The sequence below is a fragment of the Numida meleagris genome, chromosome 12, assembly GCF_002078875.1.
Source record: "Numida meleagris isolate 19003 breed g44 Domestic line chromosome 12, NumMel1.0, whole genome shotgun sequence".
Classification (NCBI taxonomy): Eukaryota; Metazoa; Chordata; class Aves; order Galliformes; family Numididae; genus Numida; species Numida meleagris.
The window spans coordinates 3,503,086-3,526,707 of NC_034420.1; the positions used below are offsets into that span (position 1 = coordinate 3,503,086).

Genomic DNA, 23,622 nt, shown 5'->3' on the forward strand with positions numbered 1-23,622 from the left:
ACTGGTGCTCGTGTTTCTCCAGCTTTATGTAAGCTGGAGTACAGCATCCTGGTGGATTGTGTTCAGCTTCAGAGCCCCAGGTGGTAGTGCCTTGTTCAAAGAGCACAGAGAGTAAGTGATGAGTTATAGAAACTGCTGCAAATCATCTAGGAGTACTGCAAAGTAGAGGGGCTATCTGCTCTGCCTCGCAATATTTTAGAAGGGAATTCTTGGTCTTGGCTGCAGAGCACATTATGTGTTTCCTTTATGCTGTTCCCTTGTTAAGAGGACCCCACACTTCACCAGGGACCACTGTCCCTGATGAAATGTTACAGCCTTCTAATTCAACCAAACTGCTGAAACTTTCAACTCGGTGGAGCTTGCCCTTAAAATACTTCTGAAGCCTGAGCAGCAAATTGCAGTGCTTACAGCATGGTGGTTAACCATGCAAGCTCCTGCTTGCTCCTTTCTCACTAGCTTGTTCTCGGATCTGCTCAGCTTCCTTCCCTCCACCAGACAGGAATGCCAGGCAGGAATTTCGGAGTGGTAGATTGCCCAGAATTCATGGCTGTGAATAACATCCACGAAAGAGCAAAACTCATCAGCTACACTGTTTCGTTGTGCATTCCTCTTGGTTGGGCCCAAGCAGCGACAGCAGAACGTAGGCGATGATGCCATTTCCTCTGCTCTAAAAGGAAGCCTGAGGAATGTTCACCTTTGAAACAGTGGTTAAATGTTTAATGTATTTACATGTTTGCACCCTCTCTAACTATGTCGCAGTGTGGAAGGTTTGCTCTCTAACTTAACATCCACAACAAAAGCCACTGCACAGGAACACACTGAAGCAAATTCTGCCGTAAGGGAACTATGCCACATGTAATGCAAAGCTAAATTCCAGCAACAGGCTGTAAGTAGGTGCACGGGTAATAATCCTATTTGCAGCAACCAAGAAAAAAATAGATGTCTTATGATAACTGGGGCTTGGAAAATAAGCGTATGGTGCAGAATTCTACAGAGGATGCCGATAAAAATGAAACACGCATAACCATTTATTACTATACATTCTTTTACTGTTTAATCAAAGTGTGTGTGTCTAGCTTTTATCAGTAGAAATGGGATTAATAGTTAAATAAAGAATGGTCTAGACAGGCAAGAATGCCAAGTTGATTAGAGCGGGGTCAGGAAGCAAGAGAATCCTCTGTTCTAATCCTGATTCTGCTGCATTGGTTGTGTGATTAGCCACTCCAAATACCTACGGCTCACCCCCCTTGTTTTAAAACAAGGATAACAGTGACTGAATTAACAAATCCTTATAATTCTCCTGGCAGTTATTTGAGTACGGCTTTGAAAAACGTAAAATGCATTGTAAATGCTACATATTAACATGATTACTCCATCAGATAATTATCCAACATTGCATGCTAAATCACCAAACAATTGAAACAGATGCTGCTTCTCCCTCATTTCAGTTCCACAGTCATGTTTAGCAGCTGATATCTAAAATAGACATGGAGCCTAGATTTAAAAAATTATTTAAAACATTCAATTATTTTCAGTACTCGATCATCTCTAGAGGTCCCTTCCAACCCCTACAATTCTGTGATTCTGTGATTCTCTTTTCCATATTGAATTAGCACCAACTAGGATACTGTTTTATGAATCACATCTATTATGAATATAAAATACTTGCTCTGGTTAGTTGCTAATAAGTTTCTTGTAATACAGATTTTTCAAATAGCACAAAAATTTTGTCATAATACTGCAAGATTTTTCACCAGCATTATAAAAGATTTAATAGCTACATAACAACAGTATTTAGAGCTTGGCTACATACAAAGATTCGGTGAAATGCAGGAGTACTTAGCTTGTAGGAAGCTAGACTTTACTTAAGAGGTTGTAGAAGAGCATAGAAAGACAAGGTCATAGAGTTTATCTTTTGTAGAGCATATAGTTTGATGGAGACAAATACTTTAGTCCCACTTAGCTGTGAAAAGACTCAGATTGCATGTTTCTCCTCAGCTTAGGTTATGTTTAGCCACTACCTTGCCAGTGTAATTACATATATGTGTTTGCTCTTAAAAAGTTTTCTCCTGCTTATGACCTCAGTTACAGTTATGTTCATATAGAAATTCTGTAAATCCAGCAGTTGCTGATGCATAAGTGTTTGGTAAGTTTATAGCTCATATGCTTTTGTTCATTGGCATTTATATAGCTGAATTTAATTAAAACTGTACATTGCTGACTGTATAAAATGTAAATGCACATCTTCTAAGTCTTATCTACAGAAGCAGGTGAGTATTCTGTGTTAAATAATGAAGTAATTACAAAAATTATGTGTTCTGAAGAAGAGACTTTTTACCATTATAAAAACAAATCAGGTTAAATATGTCTTAATCTTCACCTACTAATTGCTTAGTGAATCTGAACAGTATAACATATGAGCTGACAACTGTTTTGCTTCTATACTTAAGATCCCAAATGCTATAGGAAGCAAGTGAGTAATAGCAGCCTACTGAATCTGATTACTAGCTGCTTAAGTCATTTTAGGTAAATGCATGCTGGGTTAAGCAACTTGTAGGAGCATGAGGATTGCTTTTTTGTTTGTTGATATTTTCCTGCTCCTCCTTATTTCAGAACTCTAAATTTTGTACAATTTAAAGACATGTTGCACTTGCTAGTGCAACATCTAAAAGAGGAATTTTAATTTTAATTTTTAAGTTCGTATACTACTAAACTCTTCTGCCTTTTTTTTTTTTTTTTTTTTGAGATGAGGCACTTTCATCTTCAACTAAATAGAATTCACAGTCTCTGCACTGTTCCTCTGAATTCCAAGTACAGTGATACTTCAGTTCTATTGAAAAGAAATCACGTAGTCCAGTAATTATGGCAACAGATTGAGGGCCAGTAACACGCTGTTTCTAATCCACTCTAAGCTATTAGTGGCTGACCTCATCCAAATCACTTCATCTCACTGTTTCAGACGTGTTAGCTAAACAAAGACATCTTTTGCAGTTTTCTTGCTAATTTAATGTTAACTAGCCTTCTGAGGCTTCTCATCATTGCTTGGGGAACATAAGTAGGTGATCTGTCTAGAGAGTCTATTTTAAATACAAGAAGCTCCTGTTTAAAAGCTGATATTTTCCATTACTTTTATTTAGATTTGTCACATTTTCTACTGTTTATTAAATGGGCTGGGAGACTCGAAATAAAATTCCTAGATGCGTGCAATAGGTAGGGGTCCAGTTATGGAAGTGTACAGACTCCAATGGAGATAGGTGAAGAAATTCAGATCTGAGCTGTGGTGGAAGTTTGCATTATAAGTAGACGAGCATCTTGTCCGCCATGCTGGCCTTTTCCTGCTTTTCATCCTTACTTTAAAATTTCAAGTCAAATTGCATGTTTTTCTAAGCGTTCTAAACATCTACGATGAAAATGACAATTATAAAATAGTGAATTACAAAATTGCTAGCTGGTAGCTGAAAATTTACAGCTGGTAGCTAAAATTTCAGTTACTCTCATAACAACTGTGTCAAATTGCTTATCAAAATCCTTATCAAAGCAGTGTATTATGACTCTAGGTTCATCTTTTTTTTTTTTTTAATTGGGAAATCAAGAGAAATCACCTGTATTTTAATATCAACTTAAATAGCCATTATGATCAACCTGTAATTTAATCCTGGTCCTGAATCTTTTTTAATTTTTTTACACATATTATGAATTAGTTATGTGGCGTTTTTGTTTAAATCATTGTACTGATATTTAATTAATCTAGTATTTCAGTACTACTCTACACTTAACACTTGTAACTCATGCTTTAATGGACATGCTTATTATCAGCAGTACTGTCCTAATGCAGTGGTGTCCTTTTTAGCACCTGTACTGCCGTGATAGTTAACGTAGCACGGCGCTCTCCTAACCACGTCGCTTTTGCAGCTTCTTCAAAACTGAGGAACGGGGACGGGCGCTGCCCGGCCGCTTTGGTTTGTTTCCCAGGTGCCGTGAGCCGGCAGCACCACCTCGTGGCTATCTGCCTTACTTGCCGTGCGCGTGGCTTGCAGGGACAGCGCTAAGTTACTGCCTTTCTGCGAATCTCTTTCGTGGTAAACAAAGCCGAGCTCTGATGAGAAGGAGATAATAACTTTTAAATGTTATAACAATTTTGTTTAATGCTGCTTCGTTTTTACAAAAGATATAAGATTCAAAAATAGATTATTAGAATTGGTTATCGATACTCTGAACAGGAATTACAGTGCCGTTACTGTGCGTTTCTGAAAAGCAGCGTTCCAAGCTGGAAGATAGCTTTTTCACAGTCAAAACCAATTTAGCTTTCACCTGAACCCCATTTCAGGCCCACTGTAAAACGTCTTTTTTTTGTCAATGTAAATACTTGACCTTCAATGCCAATCCGTGTACCTTCCCTTTTTAAAAAGTAAGCAGTTAAATAGTTTAAATAATTAACCAGTTTGCATTTAAACTAATGGATAAATTTTTATGTTGTTTGAGGTCAAGTGGTCTTACTCTGAGTGTAGAGGTGTATAATGTGACATGAAACTGTAGGAATTGGACAAAAACTAATTTTTTTAAAAGTTAAGCAAGCTAACAGTATCTGATACCTCCCAGCTAAAAGGCAGAATTGTCAGACTGAAACACTTGTAGATTCAAGGAGTTTTTAGGTACTTCATGCAGTAATTGATTTTCTTTTTCAGCTGCCTGCCTGCTTACCAGTTTACAACTGTATCATCAGTGACAACAAACGAATAACTTCATTCTGTGACTGGCAGGCTGCAAATTATTTGACCTGTAGAAATCTAGGCATCAAGCAGTTATAACATGTTATCTAAAGCCTCTGGAAAAGGTTAGTAAAAACTTTTTTTGTTTGTTTTCTGATCCAGTGAGGGTTGGATTTCTCCTTTGGAACTGTTTGGTCTAACCATGTGAATATCTGCTTTGCATACCTGCATACTATTGCCTGATAATATATTTTGACATTTCTATTTCCCATTTTTATTTGCTACATAATTACAATAATTGATAGCTTTAATTGCAAATCTACAGCTTAGAGCCTAGTTTTAATTCTAAAGTTCTAAAAACAATTGAATTGTATATCAGTGTTAAATATTTGTACTGTATCCCAGTATATAAGAAATGCATAAGTAAGTTTTGAGTGCAAGATTTCACAAAAAGGCCTCAATGAAGATGAACTGTAACCAAATTTTCTGCTTTTTGTTTGTAATCATAGTGTCTTTAACAATACAATAAATGTTTTTACCCTAATTACATTGATAAATGACTTTAAAGGTTATCACAAGAAGACAAGTCATCACATAGTGTAATCTGAAGCAGTGCATTTGCTTTTGTGTAGCTTTGGTTACAATATTACTTCAGCCAAAATTAGTCTAGATATCCTAGTCCAGCTTTTGGTAAATTCATCTTTCATCTTGTTTTTTTAGGTTAAAACATATCTCTTCAGAAAGTCAATATCACTGTACAGCAATTACAATATGATGCTAAAGTTATCAATATTATATATATATAGTTGAAGTTGTGTGTGATGAAGTTCAGCGTGAAGTAAAACAGTAGTTCATCTTGAAATGTTCTCAGTAATAATAGAATCCTTTGAGTTGGAAGGACCCTTAAAGGTCATCTAGTTCAGCTCCCCTGCAATGAATAGGGACACATACACTCAATCAGATGCTCAGAGCCCCAACCAGCCTGACCTTGAGGTATGTGGCACCCACCACCTCTCTGGGCAACCTGAGCCACTGCCTCACCACCCTTATTATAAAAACTTCTTCCTTATATCCAATCTAAATCTCCCCTCCTTTAGTCTGAAACCATTTTCCCTTTTCCTGTCTCAGCAGGCCCCTCTGAAGAGTCTTTCCCCTTCCTTCTTACAGCCCCTTTAGATACTGACAGGCCGCTCTCAGGTCTCCCCGGAGCCTTCTCTTCTCCATGCTGCACAGCCCCAGCTCTCAGCCTGTCCTCATAGGAGAGGTGTCCCACCCCTGGGAGCATTTCTGTGGCCCTCCTCTGGATGTACTCCAACAGGTCTGCATCTCTCTTGTGCTGAGAACTCCCCATCTGGATGCAGTGATCCAGGTGAGGCCTCACCAGCACAGCACAGAGGGACAGATCCCCTCCCTCACCCTGCTGGCTGCACTTCTTTTTTTGCAGCGCAGGATCTGGTTGGCTTTCTGGTCTGCAAGGGCACATTGCTGACTCATGTGCAGCTTACCTTCCACCAGTACCCCCATGTGCTTTTTGGCAGGGCTGTACTCTATCATTACATCCCCCCAGCTTAAACTGACACAAGGGGTTGCCTCGACCCAGGTGCAAGACCTTGCACTTGGTTTTGTTGAATCTCATGAGACTGACCCTGTCTCACTGCTCAGCTTATCTAGGTCTCTCTGGATGACATCCTGTCCCTTGGGTGTGCCAACCGCACCACACAGCTTGGTGTCATCCGCAAACTTGTGGAGGATGCACTTGGTCCTACTGTTGGTGTCACTGATGAAGATGCTAAAGAGCACAGTGACCCATGAGAGGCACTAATGACAGGAAAGCTAAAAACATAACTCAGATCAGTTGTTTTTTTTCTCTTTGTTCATTTAATGTAGTTATTCACATGGGTTATCTTGTGCTCTTTATCAGAGTAGGATATTTTGTGTAGCTAAACAGTTTATATATTCATATATTATTCGTGTAATACGTACACATATGGAATTTAAAGCAGGAATTATCAAATATTGTTATGTATGTTCCATTAAATATATTTCTTCTTGATCGCACCAAGGGAATATAGATAACTTCTGTTAAGACTTTGTGGTCAAATGCTCTACACTTTGTGTAAACAGTTTTGTTTTTCACAATGATAATATCAAAGGATAGCAATACCAAGATCGCAATAAGCCTGTTTTTTTTTGTTTTTTGTTTTTTTTTCCCCTGTGGTATCCTAAATGACTATATGATGTCTTGGGACCTGTTTTAAATTGTGTGCATTGGCTTCAGCAGCTAGGATCTAGATTAAGTTTAAATGATGATATTTAATAGGACTTAGAAAATATTTCCAAAAACAGCTATTTAAAAGTATGTTACTGATTAAGTAATGTACCACTGGATGTCACTGTCTTTCTCCAAGAGCAAAGCTCAATTTTTTAATTCTTATTTTTCATTACTATGATAAAGTAAGCAATGAGAGTTTGACTACTGTCGTAAGCATGACTTTATGCATAATGAGACTGTGAAAAGACAGTATGGTTATAATGATTACAGACAAGGCATTTCAGTTGTTAAAATACTGAAGAACTGTTTATATTCTCTGACCTGATGTGCTCAATATATAACACTTCATTAGGAGACTAGAGTCTGTATAACAAATAGTGGGACACATTCCTATTGCAAGCCAGACTCCCAAACTGGAGCTTACCTGTGTCAATTTCTTATATGTAATGTACAATTAAAATGTGATTACCACTCTGTTTCACTGTCTGCTGAAAACTTAGTTATATTTTATCATTAATATTTATATATTATCATTAATATTTTAATGATAATCAGGCCCCTCACTACAGGAGAGACACGGAGGGTGTCAAGAGAAGGGCAGTGAAGCTGGTGAGGGATCTGGAGCTCAAGTCTTATGAGGAGCGGCTGAGGAAGCCGGAATTATTTCCTCTGGAGAAGAGGAGAATCAGGGGAGATCTAATAGCTCTCCACAGCTACCTGAAATGAGGTTGTGGTGAGGTGGGGGTTGGGCTCTTCTCCCATGTAACTACCGACAGGATTAGAGGGAATGGCTTCAGGTTGTGCCAGGGAAGATTCAAGCTGGACATTAGGAAATACTTCTTCTCTGAGAGAGTGGTCAGGCGCTGGAATGGGCTGCCCAGAGAGGTGGTGGAGTCACCGTCCCTGGACGTGTTCAAGAAACATTGAGATGTTGTACTGAGTGACATGGTTTAGTGGGGAAATGGTGGTGGTAGGTGGATGGTTGGGCTGGATGACCTTGGTTTTTTCCAGCCTTGCTGATTCTATGATTCTATGACAATGTGAATTAATAGAACTGGTACCATGTCTTGAACCCATTTGATTCTGTTCCATCGATTACAGTTAGCTCCTTTAATCTTGTGTACTTTCTTTAAACACTCCTTAGCTTCATTAGCTTAACCATCTTTTAACCTGCATTTTGAGTATATATACTTAAGAATAAATGTGTGATAAAAGCAGTTTGGATTGTATTCATGTTCTTTGATCAGCAGCCAAGATGTTCCATCTGTCCACAGAGTTGTTTTTTGATTACTTTTCTTTTTTTCTTTCTTGGGTGCTTTTAGATGCCATCGACTACAGATACAAAGCCATGTGATTTGCATGAACAGCAAAATTCATGAACCTTCATTTCCTGTGTATTGATATTATGATTCCTTACAATCTTTCTCTTGTTACTGGTCTGCTTGCTGTGGCTGTAGTTATCTATAGTCGATAGATGAGGTGAGGGAAGTACAAATGCTAGTGCTGTGATTCTGTGAACAATTTAATCCACCGTAAGTCAGTGCTGCAACTGAAATGTTTTGTCATTTTTTCCCCTTTCCCTGCTTGCCTGCTGCTTCAACAGTACTACTAGAAGCATTTCTATAGCTTCAATGAAATTAGTTACATTAACACTAATCCAGCCTGAAGTGATAATCATAACACAGTGTCATTTTCTAGGTAACTGTAATGACTCCTTTTTTTCTGATTAAATGACTAATTGCAAAGATAAGTCTTTCTGGCTAATGCCTTTTTAAGTTGTACCTTCACTGCTTTATCGTTTAGACTTAATGACTTAAATGACTTGTGGGAATTCAGAAGAATGCAGTGCACATGGTACATATTAAATAATTCCATATTAACTTATTGGAAAACTTTCCTTTGATTTTTATATTCTAAAAATCTTTTGAGTGAATTCAGGCTTCAACAATGGAAGATCAAAGCTCTTCCATACAGGGTCTGTATTCTCTGTTAATCCAAGATGTGCAGAATAATTTCCCTGAGCCATTATATGTAAGTATTTTGTGTGAGCTGAGTAATGTAATGTTCAGTGTAGTGTAGCAGAAAATTACTTCCTGCTGTGAGGTTGGAGCTTTTAAGAAATTGAACTGCATCTTATCAGTTGAAGAGATTTGTTTACAGTTAAGATTTTGCCATTCCAATATGCTTGCTCACTCATTCAAAGAGCAAACAGATGTGGAAGAGAGACTAAGTCAACCAGAGTAGAACCAGGCTTTTGTATGAGTAAATTTCTCCATAGACCAGACCCTTTAAATAGAGTTGACTTGAACTTCAGCTGTATAGAACTACAGGTGGTTCAGAGTTCTGGAAAAGTAAGCTCTTAAATTTTTCCTGTAAAGGCAGGAATCTGTGGAGTAAAAAAAATAAGAACTGTATTCAAGTTATTACAGAATATTTGAAAACTGATTATTCATTAGCAGATTAGCAGACTCTTCTCTAAGTAAGCCACTTATATTAAAACTAAGTTCCATGTCAAATTTTGATGGCTCCAGCCAATCAAATAGGGTGTAGTTTTACTGTAGTCTAGAACGGTGTACTTTAGATATTTATAAACAGTGGTGAGATCCCCTCTCAGCCTCTTCTTCTTCAGATTGAAGAGTCCCAGTTCTCTCAGCCTTTCCTCCTGCAGGATATGCTTCAGGCCCCTAATTGTCCTTGTGGCCCTCTGCTGGACTCTAGAAGATCTCTCTCTTTTCTGAATAGGGGAGCCCAGAACTGGACACCGTATTCCAGATATGGCCTCACCAGGGCAGAGTAGAGGGAGTGGATCACCTCCCTTGCCCAGCCGGCCACTCTTTTCTTGATGCACCCTAGTACGCCATTAGCTTTCTTGGCCACAAGGGCACACTGCCAGCTCATGGCCACTGTTATCCACAAGAACCCCCAAGTCCTTCTCTTCAGAGCTCATTCCCAGCAGGTCATCTGCTAACCTGTACTGGCGCATACTATTATTCCTCCCCAGCTGAAGGACTCTACATTTGCTCTTGCAATATTACGTTGTCTTGAGGCCTTTACTTCATCTCATGAAAGCTGATAGATTTTTGCTTAAATTTTTTTGCAAGTATGATTAGCCCTAAAGTGACTATTGAAATACATGACAGTTTACTTGCCATAAAGGTTCATTTGTTTAGTACATTGTCATTGTGATTTTTGGTTATCGGTATTCCTTAACACAACATCATGTAGTGCACTGACAGTTAAAGAGTTAATGCTCCAGTTTTGTGGATCGTCGATAGAAGAGAAGAACTACATACCCCAGAGTGCTTTTCATTCTTCTGTTTCCATTTTCCATTCAGAGGGAAAGATAAAAACGGTATGCAGATCACAAGATGGGCCTTTTTTGATCTTCCGGCTCAACCTGGCAGTGCCTCTCTCCCTAGCCATATTGCTGACAGCATTAGAGTAAGGCCTTTTGGTTTTTGGACACGCTTTCTCATTTTATTTGATTTATTTTCTTCAATTCCACTTATATTGTATTATATTGTATTATATTGTGTTATCTTGCATTCTGATATCTTATTTAGTAAATTAGGTTTCCTTCTCATATCGTTGCCTCTGTATTGTTTTTAGGCCTATCTCCCTACTCTTTCCCTTTTTTCCCTTTCCCTTTTCCCGGTGCATGGGTCCATGGGTCACACCACCCCATTCGTCACAGAACTGTGCCAAACCAGCCTGTAAACCGTTGACATACCTTCACTATATAACTTACAGTTGCACAATATATTGGGCTGGCTGCACCTTTTATCTTGCTGTGTGTAATTTCCTCTAAGGTGTCCAGATTCCTCTCTCATCATATTTTCTGTTGTTACCTTCAGCATGTTGTCAACTTCTTTGATCTCAGCAACATCTACATTCCTACTGGTAATTTTCCTTTTTAAAATCTTGAACGCTTTCTTGTAATTAATCTATCCATTCTACCAAGTCTTTGCACATTCTCAGTATTTGACCCTAGCTGATCTTCTATCCAGAGATTTCTTAATACTCAAAACTAATTATTAACACAGAAGTCTCCTATAACCTTGAATCTAATGGAAACCCGTTATTCAGCCATAAAGCAGCTATGTAGGTTTATATACTTTTCACTGTTTAGGTGGGTAGTCTGACATAAATTTATTTGCAACTGACTTATTCCAAAGCTTGATCTTCTCAGACTAATGTGGTCTGCTTTTTTGAATAGCAAGAGTGCAGTAAAGAGGAGGAGAGGGGAAAAAATACACTTTGTATAAAATAACTACTACCTTTTTATTATTTCAGAAACAATTTCATAGCAAAGCTTTCTTCCAAGTGAAATAATGCTCTTGTTGCTTTGAGGTTTGTTCAATGATATCAAGTACTACTGTTTTCTGTACTAGAAAGCAATATAATAAAAATCAAAGATTTGAATCATTAATATTTCCAGACTTCAACATGAGTCTTTAGTATGCATCTCCTATGAAATTGAGCTCTAACATATTTCTTTAGAGGTTTGTTCTATCCTAAAATACTATTCTCTGAGGTCAGACAAACTTGTGTGAAACTGACCAAGTGGAGATGGGATGTATTGTTCCCACTTGTGTCCTGTTGCATCAATGCCCAATGCCAAGTGCAATGCTCTACCGAATAGAAGAATAATGTTAACTACTTAACTCTGAAGTATCACTTAAGTCCTACCTTAAATTTAACAGATTGCTTGATCTTAGTTCATTTGCAGAAAGTACTTCTAAACTATTTAAAAAAAAAACAAAGCACACCCTTCTAGTACATAGTGTTTTGGCACTAGCTTCTAGAATGTGAGCTCCAATTAAGGCATTTCTTTAGGCAAACATCAAATTTGATGGGAGGAGTAGGAAGAATCATCCGCTGACTCAGTTGTTTACTGCAGGTTTTATTTTATTTGAGAGTGCTTATGCTGACTTGTTATATACCTTTCTAATGATACTTGCTTTACTCTTACTTTTCCTTCAGGGGAATAGAATCAAATGTGTTTAATTTTTAGGCATAAAACTGGCAAAAGGTTATGTGATTTGTACTCCTTCCAACAGAATATGAGAATATGAGGTAGAATGAATTTGAGCACATTGGGTTGAATATTTTTGGCTGGCATCTTCAAATATGCAGTGTTACGTGGTTATATGTTGAGCACCTGCCTCTCCTCAGATGTTCTGAAGATCTAGCGTTCAGTATACTCATAACAGATCCTGACATATCTTGTTTGCTAGGCTGCTTGTTGTTTTCTGATCTTTAGCCTGTTATGTGCAGCTAACCTAGACCCTGGAACTCATATTAGCTCTCAGAGCTGCCTCCTCCTTTGTCTTTCCATTTAGGCATCTTGTTTCCGGAATTACAGGTGAGTGAAGGAAATTGGATAAGTACAATATGGAAAGCAGCCATTAGTGTTGGATAGACTAGCTTTCTTAGAACCTTTTTTTCCCTTGGGAGTAGGTCCATTGAGGACAGTTATCTCAAAAATTTAATACAGCATTCTTGTAAAAGGCATTTAGATTATTAACAATTAGTTTATAGTTGAGGATGAATGGGAGGAGAATTTGTATTTAAATTACCATTCATAGTATGCTATACTGTTGGTGGTTTTTTTCAGTTACAGAATTTTTTGTTGCATTAATAGTCTTCTCAAGAGAAAGTTATTTGAAATAACTGAGATCTACTTTGGACTGTAGGTATTTGGGATAGTACTTGGAATGATGAGAATGTGGTGTGGTGTAAGTTCAATAACAGCCTGGGAAATAATGTTCTTAAACTGTATAAAGCGTGAGTTGGTCTGATGATGAGTGTTCACACAGTAATTTCCACATTAGAAAGTGAAATGCTTCCCAGTGAATATGGAAATAGTCATCACCTGCCCAGCAGTTTTCAGTCAGTCTGTAATTCATTGTCTATTCTACAGAAGGTGGTATTGTCATAGCAACTAATATTAAATTAAAACTCCTGTAGAACTTTATATTTTGATCAATCTTTCCCAAATATCTGATTTAAAAACATCTATTGATCCTAAATGTGCAAGCAAGGCAATTATTTTAAGTAGACAAAAGAAACCATTTTGTGACGAGTAGCGTTGAGCCACTATTTCTTTTTCCTTTTCGTGTTTAATTCTTTACTTCCAGTTGAAATATCTTTGTCATGTATTTGTGTGCTGTATTGCTCTCTACTCACTTTGATGATTTAGTTATGGAAAGTAGAAGTCTAAAGCTGAAAGTGATATCAGTTATTATGTGATATGTGATGTCATATTTGCTCATCATATACTGAAAATACAGATAGTACAGTAACAAAATATTTCAGTACCATTTCATTTTCTCAGCAAAAGAGATGAATAAGAATCAAATTAAAATGTTCAGAGAGCTTTCTTTTTCCTTTGAACTGCGTGTTATGAAATGGCGGCTGTCTGCCAAGTGAGATATTATTTTATTAAACCTTATGAATATTGTTAAAAAGAATCAGTTGTTAAAGCAGTTAATTAAATGGTAGGAGAGTAGTGGTCAAAGCGATGTGATGGGTTCTCTTCCTCTCTGTCTGTATGCCCTCCTTTAGCAGTAAAGCATAACATATTCACTGAATGGCAGAAACTGATTTTTAATTTCAGGAAATGAAGTAAAAATATCCATGCTATATTTTAAGCTATTTCCTATGAAGTTATCTGTATGGATAGGTCATTAACAGTTATTTAAGCATTTTGTGAGGCAGATTTGGAGGGATGCACAAGACTATCGGAAGGCAGAATAAGCACTGAAAGAGCTAGATTCAGAAATTTCTTATCAAGTTAGATTGCTTTTTATCCCTGGGCATTTTTATGTGGAATGTTATGTTCTGTGTCAAGTGTGGCCATATTAATTGACTCAACATATGTATTCACATAACAGTGTTACAGCGGTATTAGATGAAGGTTGCCTTAATGCTTTAGGATATTCCTTTAATCCTTCATGGTCATCTATGTATGTGTTATGAGAGCTTAAGAGGGTCGTTTCATTTGTGCCTCTCTGGTAGTTAGGGGAAGACTGTTTTTCCCAAAGCTGTCAGTATGGTCTGAAGACATCTTCAAACGTGTTTCTTTATTATCTTGAATTTGGCTTCTTCAGCAAGAGGCCAGCAAGAGCCAGTGAGTTTTGTCATTGGTAAAGTGCCAGACCTATCTAAATAAGGTTAGCCAAATTCCTGTATCTACTGAAATAAGCTTGAATGCTGAGCAGCAATTGCTTCCTAAATACAAGAGCATTCGGTCACAGTAGGCAAGTTGACATCATATTTGTGCATCTAATAATAATGTTGACTATGAATGAAGAGGAAAGAGAGGGTATATCCTACGTCATTCCTGAGAATATTCTGCTCAAGGTGGTCTGAGACTTGTTTGACTGTTACATATCATTAAGGAATTTGTGAGAAGTGGTAGAACCACTATCACCAGATATGGGAGATAAAAATGGGAAAACCTCATTTTCTTGTGTGTTTCCCCCATGATGCGATTTCTCCTTGGTCCTGTGAATTGTAGTTTCCAAACTAGAACGTAATTAGAAAAAATGAGGACCTCTGTGTGGTGTAATTGAAAAATAAATCACTAACAGCTCAGTTTTTGAGCTGTTGCTTTGAAATTCTCTAATTGGATTATTAGCAGATGGTGCCATTTGTGTTGTCTTTTCTCACAGTAGTCTTTTCTGAAAAAGGAATAAAAAGGCACTTTTTGTACCTAATCAGTGGACTGTTTCATCTGGAAAATATTGCCTTTAGTAATATGCTTCATAGCTATTGTCAAATAGTTGTAGATGAGATAATTCCACTGATTCATAGATCGTTCCTAGAGAATATGGATTGTAACCTGTTTCAAGTGAAAATAAAACCAGATGGCACCATTAAGAAATTATGTTTCTTAAACTTATATTTGTGCTGAAAACCCTTTGACTTGTTTGACTGACTAAAATTTGAAATATTATATTCACTTTCTTTCAGTGGAAATCTATTGTCACAATGAGGTTTGTATAATTTACCTTATATTTTTTCTTTTACTGCACTAACAGGTGAAAGTACGCTTTCAGGTGTTGGGATATAAGCTATGTGCCAAATTCAGTTAGTAAATAGTTTAAACAATTTCTACTCCAAATTATATGTAGGCAAAAGTTCTGCTTGTTACTCTCTAACTATTTACCTTATCTAGTCGATGAACTTTCCTGAATGCTTCTAACTAATCATTTGTTGCTGGGTTATAAAGAGTCAATTCTAGCAAGCGGAGCATAACTTTGCAATAGAGCCTGGTTATATCCTGACATATAAAAGAAATTAGTTTTGGTATGACAGGAGCAAACAAGCAAAAATTTAGTCCTAAAGTAATTGGGTTAACTCTAAAGCATAGTTAGATATGATATTAACTGATCATCTTTTATTTACTTTGCCCAGTAAGACCTGATTATTAAATGGGTATTTTAAATTTATCTAAGACTCCATTTAGAGAGAGATCAGTTTAAGGATCAATTTTGGGAGGAAAATTTTCCTGTCCTTGTATATAAATATATAAGACTTGCTCTAAATTCTAGGAGAATCTCACATTTGTGGAAAAATTTTTCTAAAATTTCATCAGTGAAGCAGGAGACTAAGATTTACAAGAGTAGAGAGGGTTCATAGTTAGCTAACAAATGCTAACATTTGCACATAGTTGTATTTCTTAAATCTAAACACTTGTACCCACTGTTGAATGGTTGAAGTGTAGCCAGAGTATTTTAGACTCATACACAGTTTGAATTTTCTGTAATATGCAGGAAAGGCATCTCTTAATCAAGTATGTCTTTTTATATTGCTTGTATAGTTGTAATGAAAAATGCAATGTTTCAGGTTGAATTTGTTTTCTGAAGTAACAAGAACATCTGTGATAAATGGAAGAACTGTAGGAAAAGTGGTAGTAAAGTTAGCCTTAATAGAAACATATCGAGCAGTTTGCCATCTGTGGTATTACCCAATGACGAAATTTTTTTTAGTATTTGTTACAGCTTCACAGCATCTCTATCTGGGTATACTCTCAAAAGGAAACACGATTATTCCCTTACCTTCATGTTACTTACTCTCCTGTGGTTTGTGAACTATGTAGTTTCAACATCGGTGATAAAATGGTGATCACTGTCTATACTCTGGTTTTCACTGTAGAAAGATAGTGGTGTCACATAACTTTGCTTTTTTGCCTTCTACAATGAGGTCTTACAGCAAGAGGTACACTTTCTAAAAAGCTTTCTTACATCTTGTTTTCATCTGTAGCTGGATGACGGGGCCTGATCTATATACAACGTATACGTTTTTGTGAATGCACTTGGCTATGAGTTGATTAGCAACAGCACCAAATATGACAATAATAGTGTTCAGAATGATCAACGCTGAGTGATGAAATGCCACGTTGTTTTGGCAACTGGACTTGGAAACCAAAGATGTAGAACTCAGATAAAAAGTTATTTAGGTGTTTGTTGTTTGTGAGGTTTTTACTGTTTTGACTGAAGAGTTATCTTAGTTGTATGGTATCATCTGGTCACTTTTGAAGGAAACATTTGTTTTGGACAGCTGTATTAGTGACGTCATTGCTACTTGTGTTTATGCAAATTGTCAGGCTTGAAACCTATTATGAGGTTTTTGGTTAACTTTGTCAAAGTGTGCGATGGGCTTTCTCTAGGGAGTGATGTTTGAAGCTAGAAAACTGGCTATGTCTATATTGAGTCTGTACTGTAGGCACTGAGAGTGTGAAACGTTCCCCGATGTATCAGGATAAGTAAGCAAAGTAGAAGGAAAGAATGAACTTGTGTTAGGTCTCTATATACTGGAGTTGCTTAATACGTTTCTTGTAAGAGAAAAAATTTCAATCTCGGGTTTTTCAAGTTATCCAACAAAACCACAATTAGGAATTTTCTGTTCTCTGTGAAACAAATTGCTTTAGTCTGTGTAGCGCACTACCTCTTTTTTGCAAAGAATTTGTCAAAGTTCACGTACCCCTAGCATTTTCCATTTAGAAGAGCTTTTCTTTAGAGTTGCTGCACCTGAGAATTTATTTCTTCCACAAATGAATTTTAGTCAAGTGTGTTTGAGCATATTAGAGCTAATACTTCCCAGCAGAGTATTTAACTTGTCCATATGTGGATGTTCTGTATAAAAATAAACTCTTTAGCGAGCTACCTAGAAATCTGTATCTCATGACTGTCATTTTGAAGTGTCATTGTGTATGTGTTGTATGTTAAAGGTTTCTCATGTCAGTTCCTGCTAGGAGATCTGAAGCTCAGAACGAATACCATTAAAAGAAATATGGTTTTGTCTTTGTGTCTTCTTGGTAATGAAGAAGTGAGGACACAATGGAAGAAATAATCTTTGTGCCCTTTTGGAGCACTCTCCCTCTAGCCCTCCAATAATTAGTGCTTTGAGGGCCACTTGCACTATTCTTCCTCTATGTACAGATAGCGTTGATTTATCTCAGCATTTAAAATATATATAAGATCCTTGCCAAAAAGAACCAGATTTAACAGTCAGAGGAGCAAAAACAGTGGTTTTAGATTATCTAGCATGGTAGTATCTAAACTTTCATCATGAAGAGACTGCGTCTAGGAAGTTCTCCCCTGTATGTATTAAGTATTTGGTTGTACCCTATTTATTCTCCCTGTGGCGATATCTTCAAGGCAACTTCATCCAACTTAGTTGTTCCAGGACTGAACACCTTCCTAAATGTGTTCATGTGGCATACAGTGTATGATTAAGCTGATTATCAAGTTCCTAGTATATACAGAATCTGCTTTTTGTGGGTTTTTTTTTCTGCTGCAGCAAGTATGAAGTAGCTTTCTAGTTTCATTAAAGGGTTAGGTAGCCAGTGGGACTGAAGACTATGAAACACTTCTGTGAGCATAGCTAATAACATAGAACCGAATCAAAATAGCCTTCTGAGCATTTCAAGTTCTTAAACAGATGTGGATAATCACCTGCATATAAGGGCTGCTCTGAAAGTAGCTAGAACAGGAAGACATTGTTCGATTTATAGAATAGTGAATGGTAGTCAAGGTATCTGTGTCATACCTTAGCTAATGGGTATCTTGTCTCAGCTGCTTACTTTTGATACTAGAATAAATATTTCCAAGTTTTGGTTGGTTTTTATTTGTTTATTTTTGCATGAAAACAGAACGTCAAGGAGTTAAAAAAAAAAAAAAAAAAAGTCTTTGATTCTTTATAGCTGTGGGCATAGAACACATTCTAAGTCTCCCAGAGCTGTTCCAATATATCAGCCTGCTGTAGTGGTGTCTGTGCTGGTTCGGGATCAGCTCAGTTTCCTGGACTAGAGGAAATACAGCTAAATCAGGCTGGCTCTACCACTCCTGTGCAGGATGAATAACTAGTACACAATGATGACTGACTTTATTTCTGCATAGCTGTTCATGGGCCCTGTAAATATATCAGTTTTGGACTTCTCAGTTCAAGAAAGACAGGGAACTACTAGAGAGAATCTAGTGGAGAGTTACAAGGATGATCAGGGACCTGGAGCATCTCCGTGTTGAGGAAAGGCTGAGAGACCCGGGATTGTTTAGCCTGGAGATAAGAAGACTGAGAGAGGATCTTATCAACACTTAGAAATATCTAAATGTCAAGAGGATGGGGTCAGGCCCTTTTCAGTGGCAGCCAGCAACAGGCCAAGGGGCAACACATGCAAACTGGAATAGAGGAAGATCCATACAAACATGAGAAAGAACTGCTTTACTCTGAGAGTGACAAAGTACTGGAACAAGATGCCCTGAGTTGTTGTGGAGTTTCCTTATCTGGAGGTATTCAAAACCTTATTGGATGCTTTCCTCTGTAACTGACTCCAGGGTACCTGCTTTAGCAGGGAGTTGGACTCCATGATGTCCAGAGGTCCCTTCCAATCCCTACAATTCTGTGCCCAGGCCTTGTAAATCTTCCTGCTAGGATCATTACATGTACATACATGTACATGTACATACATGTACAACATACAACAGTCATGATTTGACCTGATAGGCCTAGCTGTCTGTTCTTGACAGTTCACTTCTTTATTTCTGGTATCCTATACTGAATCTGATATAGATCTGGTATAGATCTATAGATCTTAAGGGATTGAAGTCTTTGCCTAGTTTTCAGTCATTTGAGCCCTTAATGGGGTGGACTTTTTTGATCTATCTCTACCAGAAGTGCTGGCAGGTGAATTGCAGACAAGCTGCAATTTCTAAGACAAAGACAGGTAAAGATATGAGTATGTGCCTAAGTGGAAAATTCTGCCGAAAGCTTATCTTTTAGCTTCTGTTCAATGAAATTCTGCCAGTAACTTGTAGACAATGAGAGCTTATCTTCCAGCAATGAAGTCATAATATTATCCTCTGGCAAAATTTATTTCTTCAAGGTTCTGAAAACAGTACTCAATAGTATGCTGCTAAGTTACTGAAAAGCTGGCACTGCAAAATTAGAGTGTAATAATTGATCAAGCAGTTCATTTACCACATCCTGAACTGAATAAAGGTGTTCATGTCAGCTCTTTCAGTAGCTGTCTTGTTTGCAAGCGTGTGTGGTTGTGGAGAAGACGTTAGGGTAGAAAAATGTGAAGGCAACATTGCTAACAGAAAAATCCCTTGTAATTGTCTGTGTGGGTATGCATATATGTATGTGTATTTATGTGGGACACCAAATAACTAGCAGTATTTTTAAAGGAAAACTAAGACTGAATTAGTGCTACTTAAATAATTGCTGGTGCATCAGCAAATATCCCCTATGCTTGGATATATATCCCCTACATTCTGTGCTTCTATGTATTTTTTTTTTTTTACCACTTGATCTTTTTAATTCATGTGAAATTCACAGAAAATGGCATATTAGTTAACAAGTCAGAGTTTATGCTGTTATTATAATTACCAAGTTTTGTCACTTGATGAAATGATAATGTTAGACCACTTGTAACTGTTGAAAGGGGATCTTTAGCAGTTCTGGCAAGTTCTGCTTGTTTTTAGGCAGTAACCTTGCTTTCTGATCATCTTTTCATGTGATCAATATGTGATTGAAACAGTCGTTGCATGGAGTACATAAAGACAAGCTAGAGACATAAGGTCTTTCGTGCACCTGAACTTTGGTCTTAAAGTAAGACCTGATAGATACCAATAGTTGTGCTTTTGCAGCTTTATCTTGCCTGATTTTGATTAAGCAAGATAAATTATTTTTTTTGATGCCAGATATCTGGTGACTTCATTCTTTAGGGGCTAGGGGGATTTTCTAACTGTTTTCTTTCAGACTCTTTAATCATAGCAAGTGAAAATGGAGTCTCAAACACAATACAGAAGTGTTCTAACGCGTATGAAATTTTAAAGAATTTACCTATGTAACGAATATGCAGCTATGTTTGTCATCTCCTGAATTTTCCATTATACAGTTTTCCTTTAGTGTTAGTGGGGGGTCCAAATCCATTTGCCTTTGTATGTCTGTGAAACGATGCTTCCATCAGTGTTGGCAGTACCCAGTTATCTTGTGTAAGACTGAAGCCTTGATCATGTGCAAAATTCATGCCATACCTATGGACAGGACGGTGACATGAAAGTGTTTTTTAGGAGCAGTGTGGAATATGGAGAGGTATCCTGGTGATAGCAAAGTGGGAAAAAATGAGAATTAAAAATAACATAAACGTAGAGAGTAATAGGAATTGTGTAAACCTGATAACAAGTCCTTTGTCTCAGAGCTGTACAAGGAATTTCTCATCAGTTCTCCAATTTCTGTTATTCCAAACTGGGCACAAGCAACTAAATATCAAAATACGTTTCATGTACCTCAATGTAATTACTTTAAAAATATATGTCTTCTAATCCTGTTTATTCATGGCAAGCTTTTTGTTTTGTGCTTGTTTACCAAGAGTGGATTTGTACATGGGGAAAGTAGTTAGAAATAGGAAATTTGATAAGGAAATAGTTTGGTGCATTATGTTTATCCTCTTAGGTATGTGCTAACATGACAAGATCTTAAAGGACAGCTTGTTCAAGATTATTTAAAGAGTAACATAATCCATCTACGTTTTCTTTTTCCTGAGTTTCTCTGTTTCAGGCAATGCATTAGATATCTCTAGTTCTTTCACAAATATTAAATTCCATGAAGGAACAACAACTTCTTTTCACCTATTTAATATCTGTACAATAAACTTGAAATCTTTCTAGTATCTAATCTGCCAGTCTTGAAAATGTTCAGTCTCTGAGCTGCTATGTATAGTTTTCTTAACAGGTGTGATTCATTAGCATGATAGATGAGGTTAACATAGATTGAAACTGTAAAGGCTTGCTGTTAAGATAATAAGTTAAAATCTTGTTGCGTTGTTAAGAGTCAGTAAATTAAGCCTAACAAAGGAATATGTAATAAGAAACAGCAAATGACTGAGAAATGAGGGAAAGAAAACAATCAGATATTATCAGATATGAATTACTGATATCCCGTACAGCACCATAATGATCAATGCTGATTACACTGTTCTTACAGTTCCTTGCAAAATTTTGTCATCATGCTAGGATTAATAAGAGAACCACCAAGGACTGTAGAGATTAAGCAAAGTAATTAACATAATTTTCTTTTACATTTGTGATGGCACCACAGAAGTCCTGTTTTTTCTTTCAACTTTACGTATTTAGTGCCCTGACTGTAACCCACCTGTTACCCTTGTTTATTTGTACTGAGAAAACCAGGATGGGAGGGCTTTTTCTTATTTTTAAAGATGGAAGTGCTAGAGGTAGTTTGTTTCATTAATGTCTTGCTTCTTTGCTTTTGTTCAAAGTCTCAAATCTCTTCTGCTTCACATGTAATTTCTCTTTGCTATCCCTAGGTGTATCTTGCAGGCAAGGTAACCAATCCATTGACACAAAAGCTTGGATTGACAAATGAACTTAACGTTATGAGGTGATCTAGTCTAGACAACTTTTTGAACATCCTCCAACATGACTTTTGGAGTCCAGACACGGGATGAATTAATTTTATATTTATGTATGATCTGTTGGTCATCTTCAATCTTGGGAAAATAACTTAAGAAAAATGAATTTCATTTAAACTCAGTTTTGTGCCTAATTTCTTTAGAATTTTTATTTTACATAACCTTCCTTCGGCTGTACTGATCAGCTGTTTTTAAGTTTGCTCTGATATTTGCAAGATTTTTTTTAGTTCTGCTAACTTTCCCTGCATTAGATATACATATAAAATGAGTCTTGTGGCTTAATTACCTATGACTGAGTCATGACAAAAGCCAAGTTTATATTAGATGGATTGGACTCTTCTTGCAGCATGTCTACACAGCACCCCTGGCACTGAGGAGAAGAGTGAGTCACTGGTGGTTGTGTAATGAATCCTATCAGCCAAATGATTATACCTAAGTTGCTTTAATAAAATTGTAGAGTTACTTTGATCTAAAGTTAAGCCATATTTTTAAATGAAATTGCTTTATCCAGACACTTTGTTAAACATAAGCCAATGAATCATCTTTATTGCTTTTCTTATAAAGAGGCAGATTTCTAATTTGAAAGAGAAAGGTCATTCATGGGTGGTAGGGAGCAGTGCTATAGTCTCTTGCCTTACATGTTGCTGATCTCAATAACCTTTTTCCTTATCCTGGCATGCTAGGGTGTATAATAGAATATGGACAAGTATGCTTAGCAGGGACAGTTCCTATCTACTGATAGGAACCTTAAGATAGCACTGGTTTCATAAGAGTTAGTCTTAATCACATTACATCACTCCGTTACTCAAGAAATATATATTTCAAAGCAATGTAGCTGACATAAGCCTGCCATCTTTACTGTGCAGAACTTGTTGAACTTTTAAAGCATGGGCTACATCAAATCAGGATCTTCAAGGAACTGTTTTTTGAGAGTTATCCTTTATTATGAAGTTTTTGCAAAATACCGATTAAATCAGACAATCCAGACTATTTGATATACGATACAAGATCTGAATTTCAAATGTAAGGTGCTGAGCTCATTTTTTCATTTGTTCTAGTTAACGTCTCCAAATTCATATCTGGAAAATAATCATAAAAGTACATGTACACAGTTAGCTGGACTATGTGAAGAGTTTTGTTATGGATTGATGTTATCTAATATACCAAAATATGTTACCTGAAACTGCTGTATATTTTACTTCCCACTTGATAGGCAAAGTTGGGGTAGTTAATAGCTAATTGCTTTAGTTCTACTCTTTAATTTTTAATCACCTGTCTCCCTCCTGCCAAAAGAAGTATTCCACTTTAAACTTCTCGCTGATTGTTTCCAGGAGTGGAGGACCGATCCCAGATTATTTGTAAACATGACTTAATTGAGAGTTGAACTTGCTTAAGGACAAAAGAAAATTTAGGGTGTAGTTTTTCAGCTGCATTGTTAAGAGGAATTTGCAATTGAGAGAAATAACTTTTCTTTCATCTTTCTTGCCTCAACATGTGCCTTGTTCTCACCACCCCCATCTCCACCATCAGCTTTTGTAACCCCGATGTACACTTATATGTAATAGTGTAAGCTGTTAATGTGTTGAAGTTCTGATGAAAGGAACTCGTGCACATAACAATTTGTTTTGGCAAGTGTGTCAGAAGTAGACCTTCCCTTGATGTGTCAGTGTAGAAATAAACACTGGAGGGAAAAATGCTGT

At 37.0% G+C, this 23,622-nt stretch overlaps 1 protein-coding gene across 2 annotated transcripts in view; it reads left to right on the forward strand.

The window, feature by feature from the left end:
• The window catches only part of SLIT3 (slit guidance ligand 3), a 536,914-nt gene continuing 513,305 nt past the window's right edge, over positions 14-23,622 (forward strand). Inside the window, exons 1-2 of one of the 2 annotated variants that reach the window (XM_021410240.1) lie at positions 14-111; positions 4,686-4,834. In XM_021410240.1, the coding sequence (XP_021265915.1) occupies positions 4,810-4,834 (25 nt within the window). In that variant the 5' untranslated portion in view covers positions 14-111; positions 4,686-4,809. Of the gene's footprint in view, positions 112-3,951; positions 4,080-4,685; positions 4,835-23,622 lie in introns of those variants that run through there. The other variant, XM_021410241.1, reaches the window with a different exon arrangement.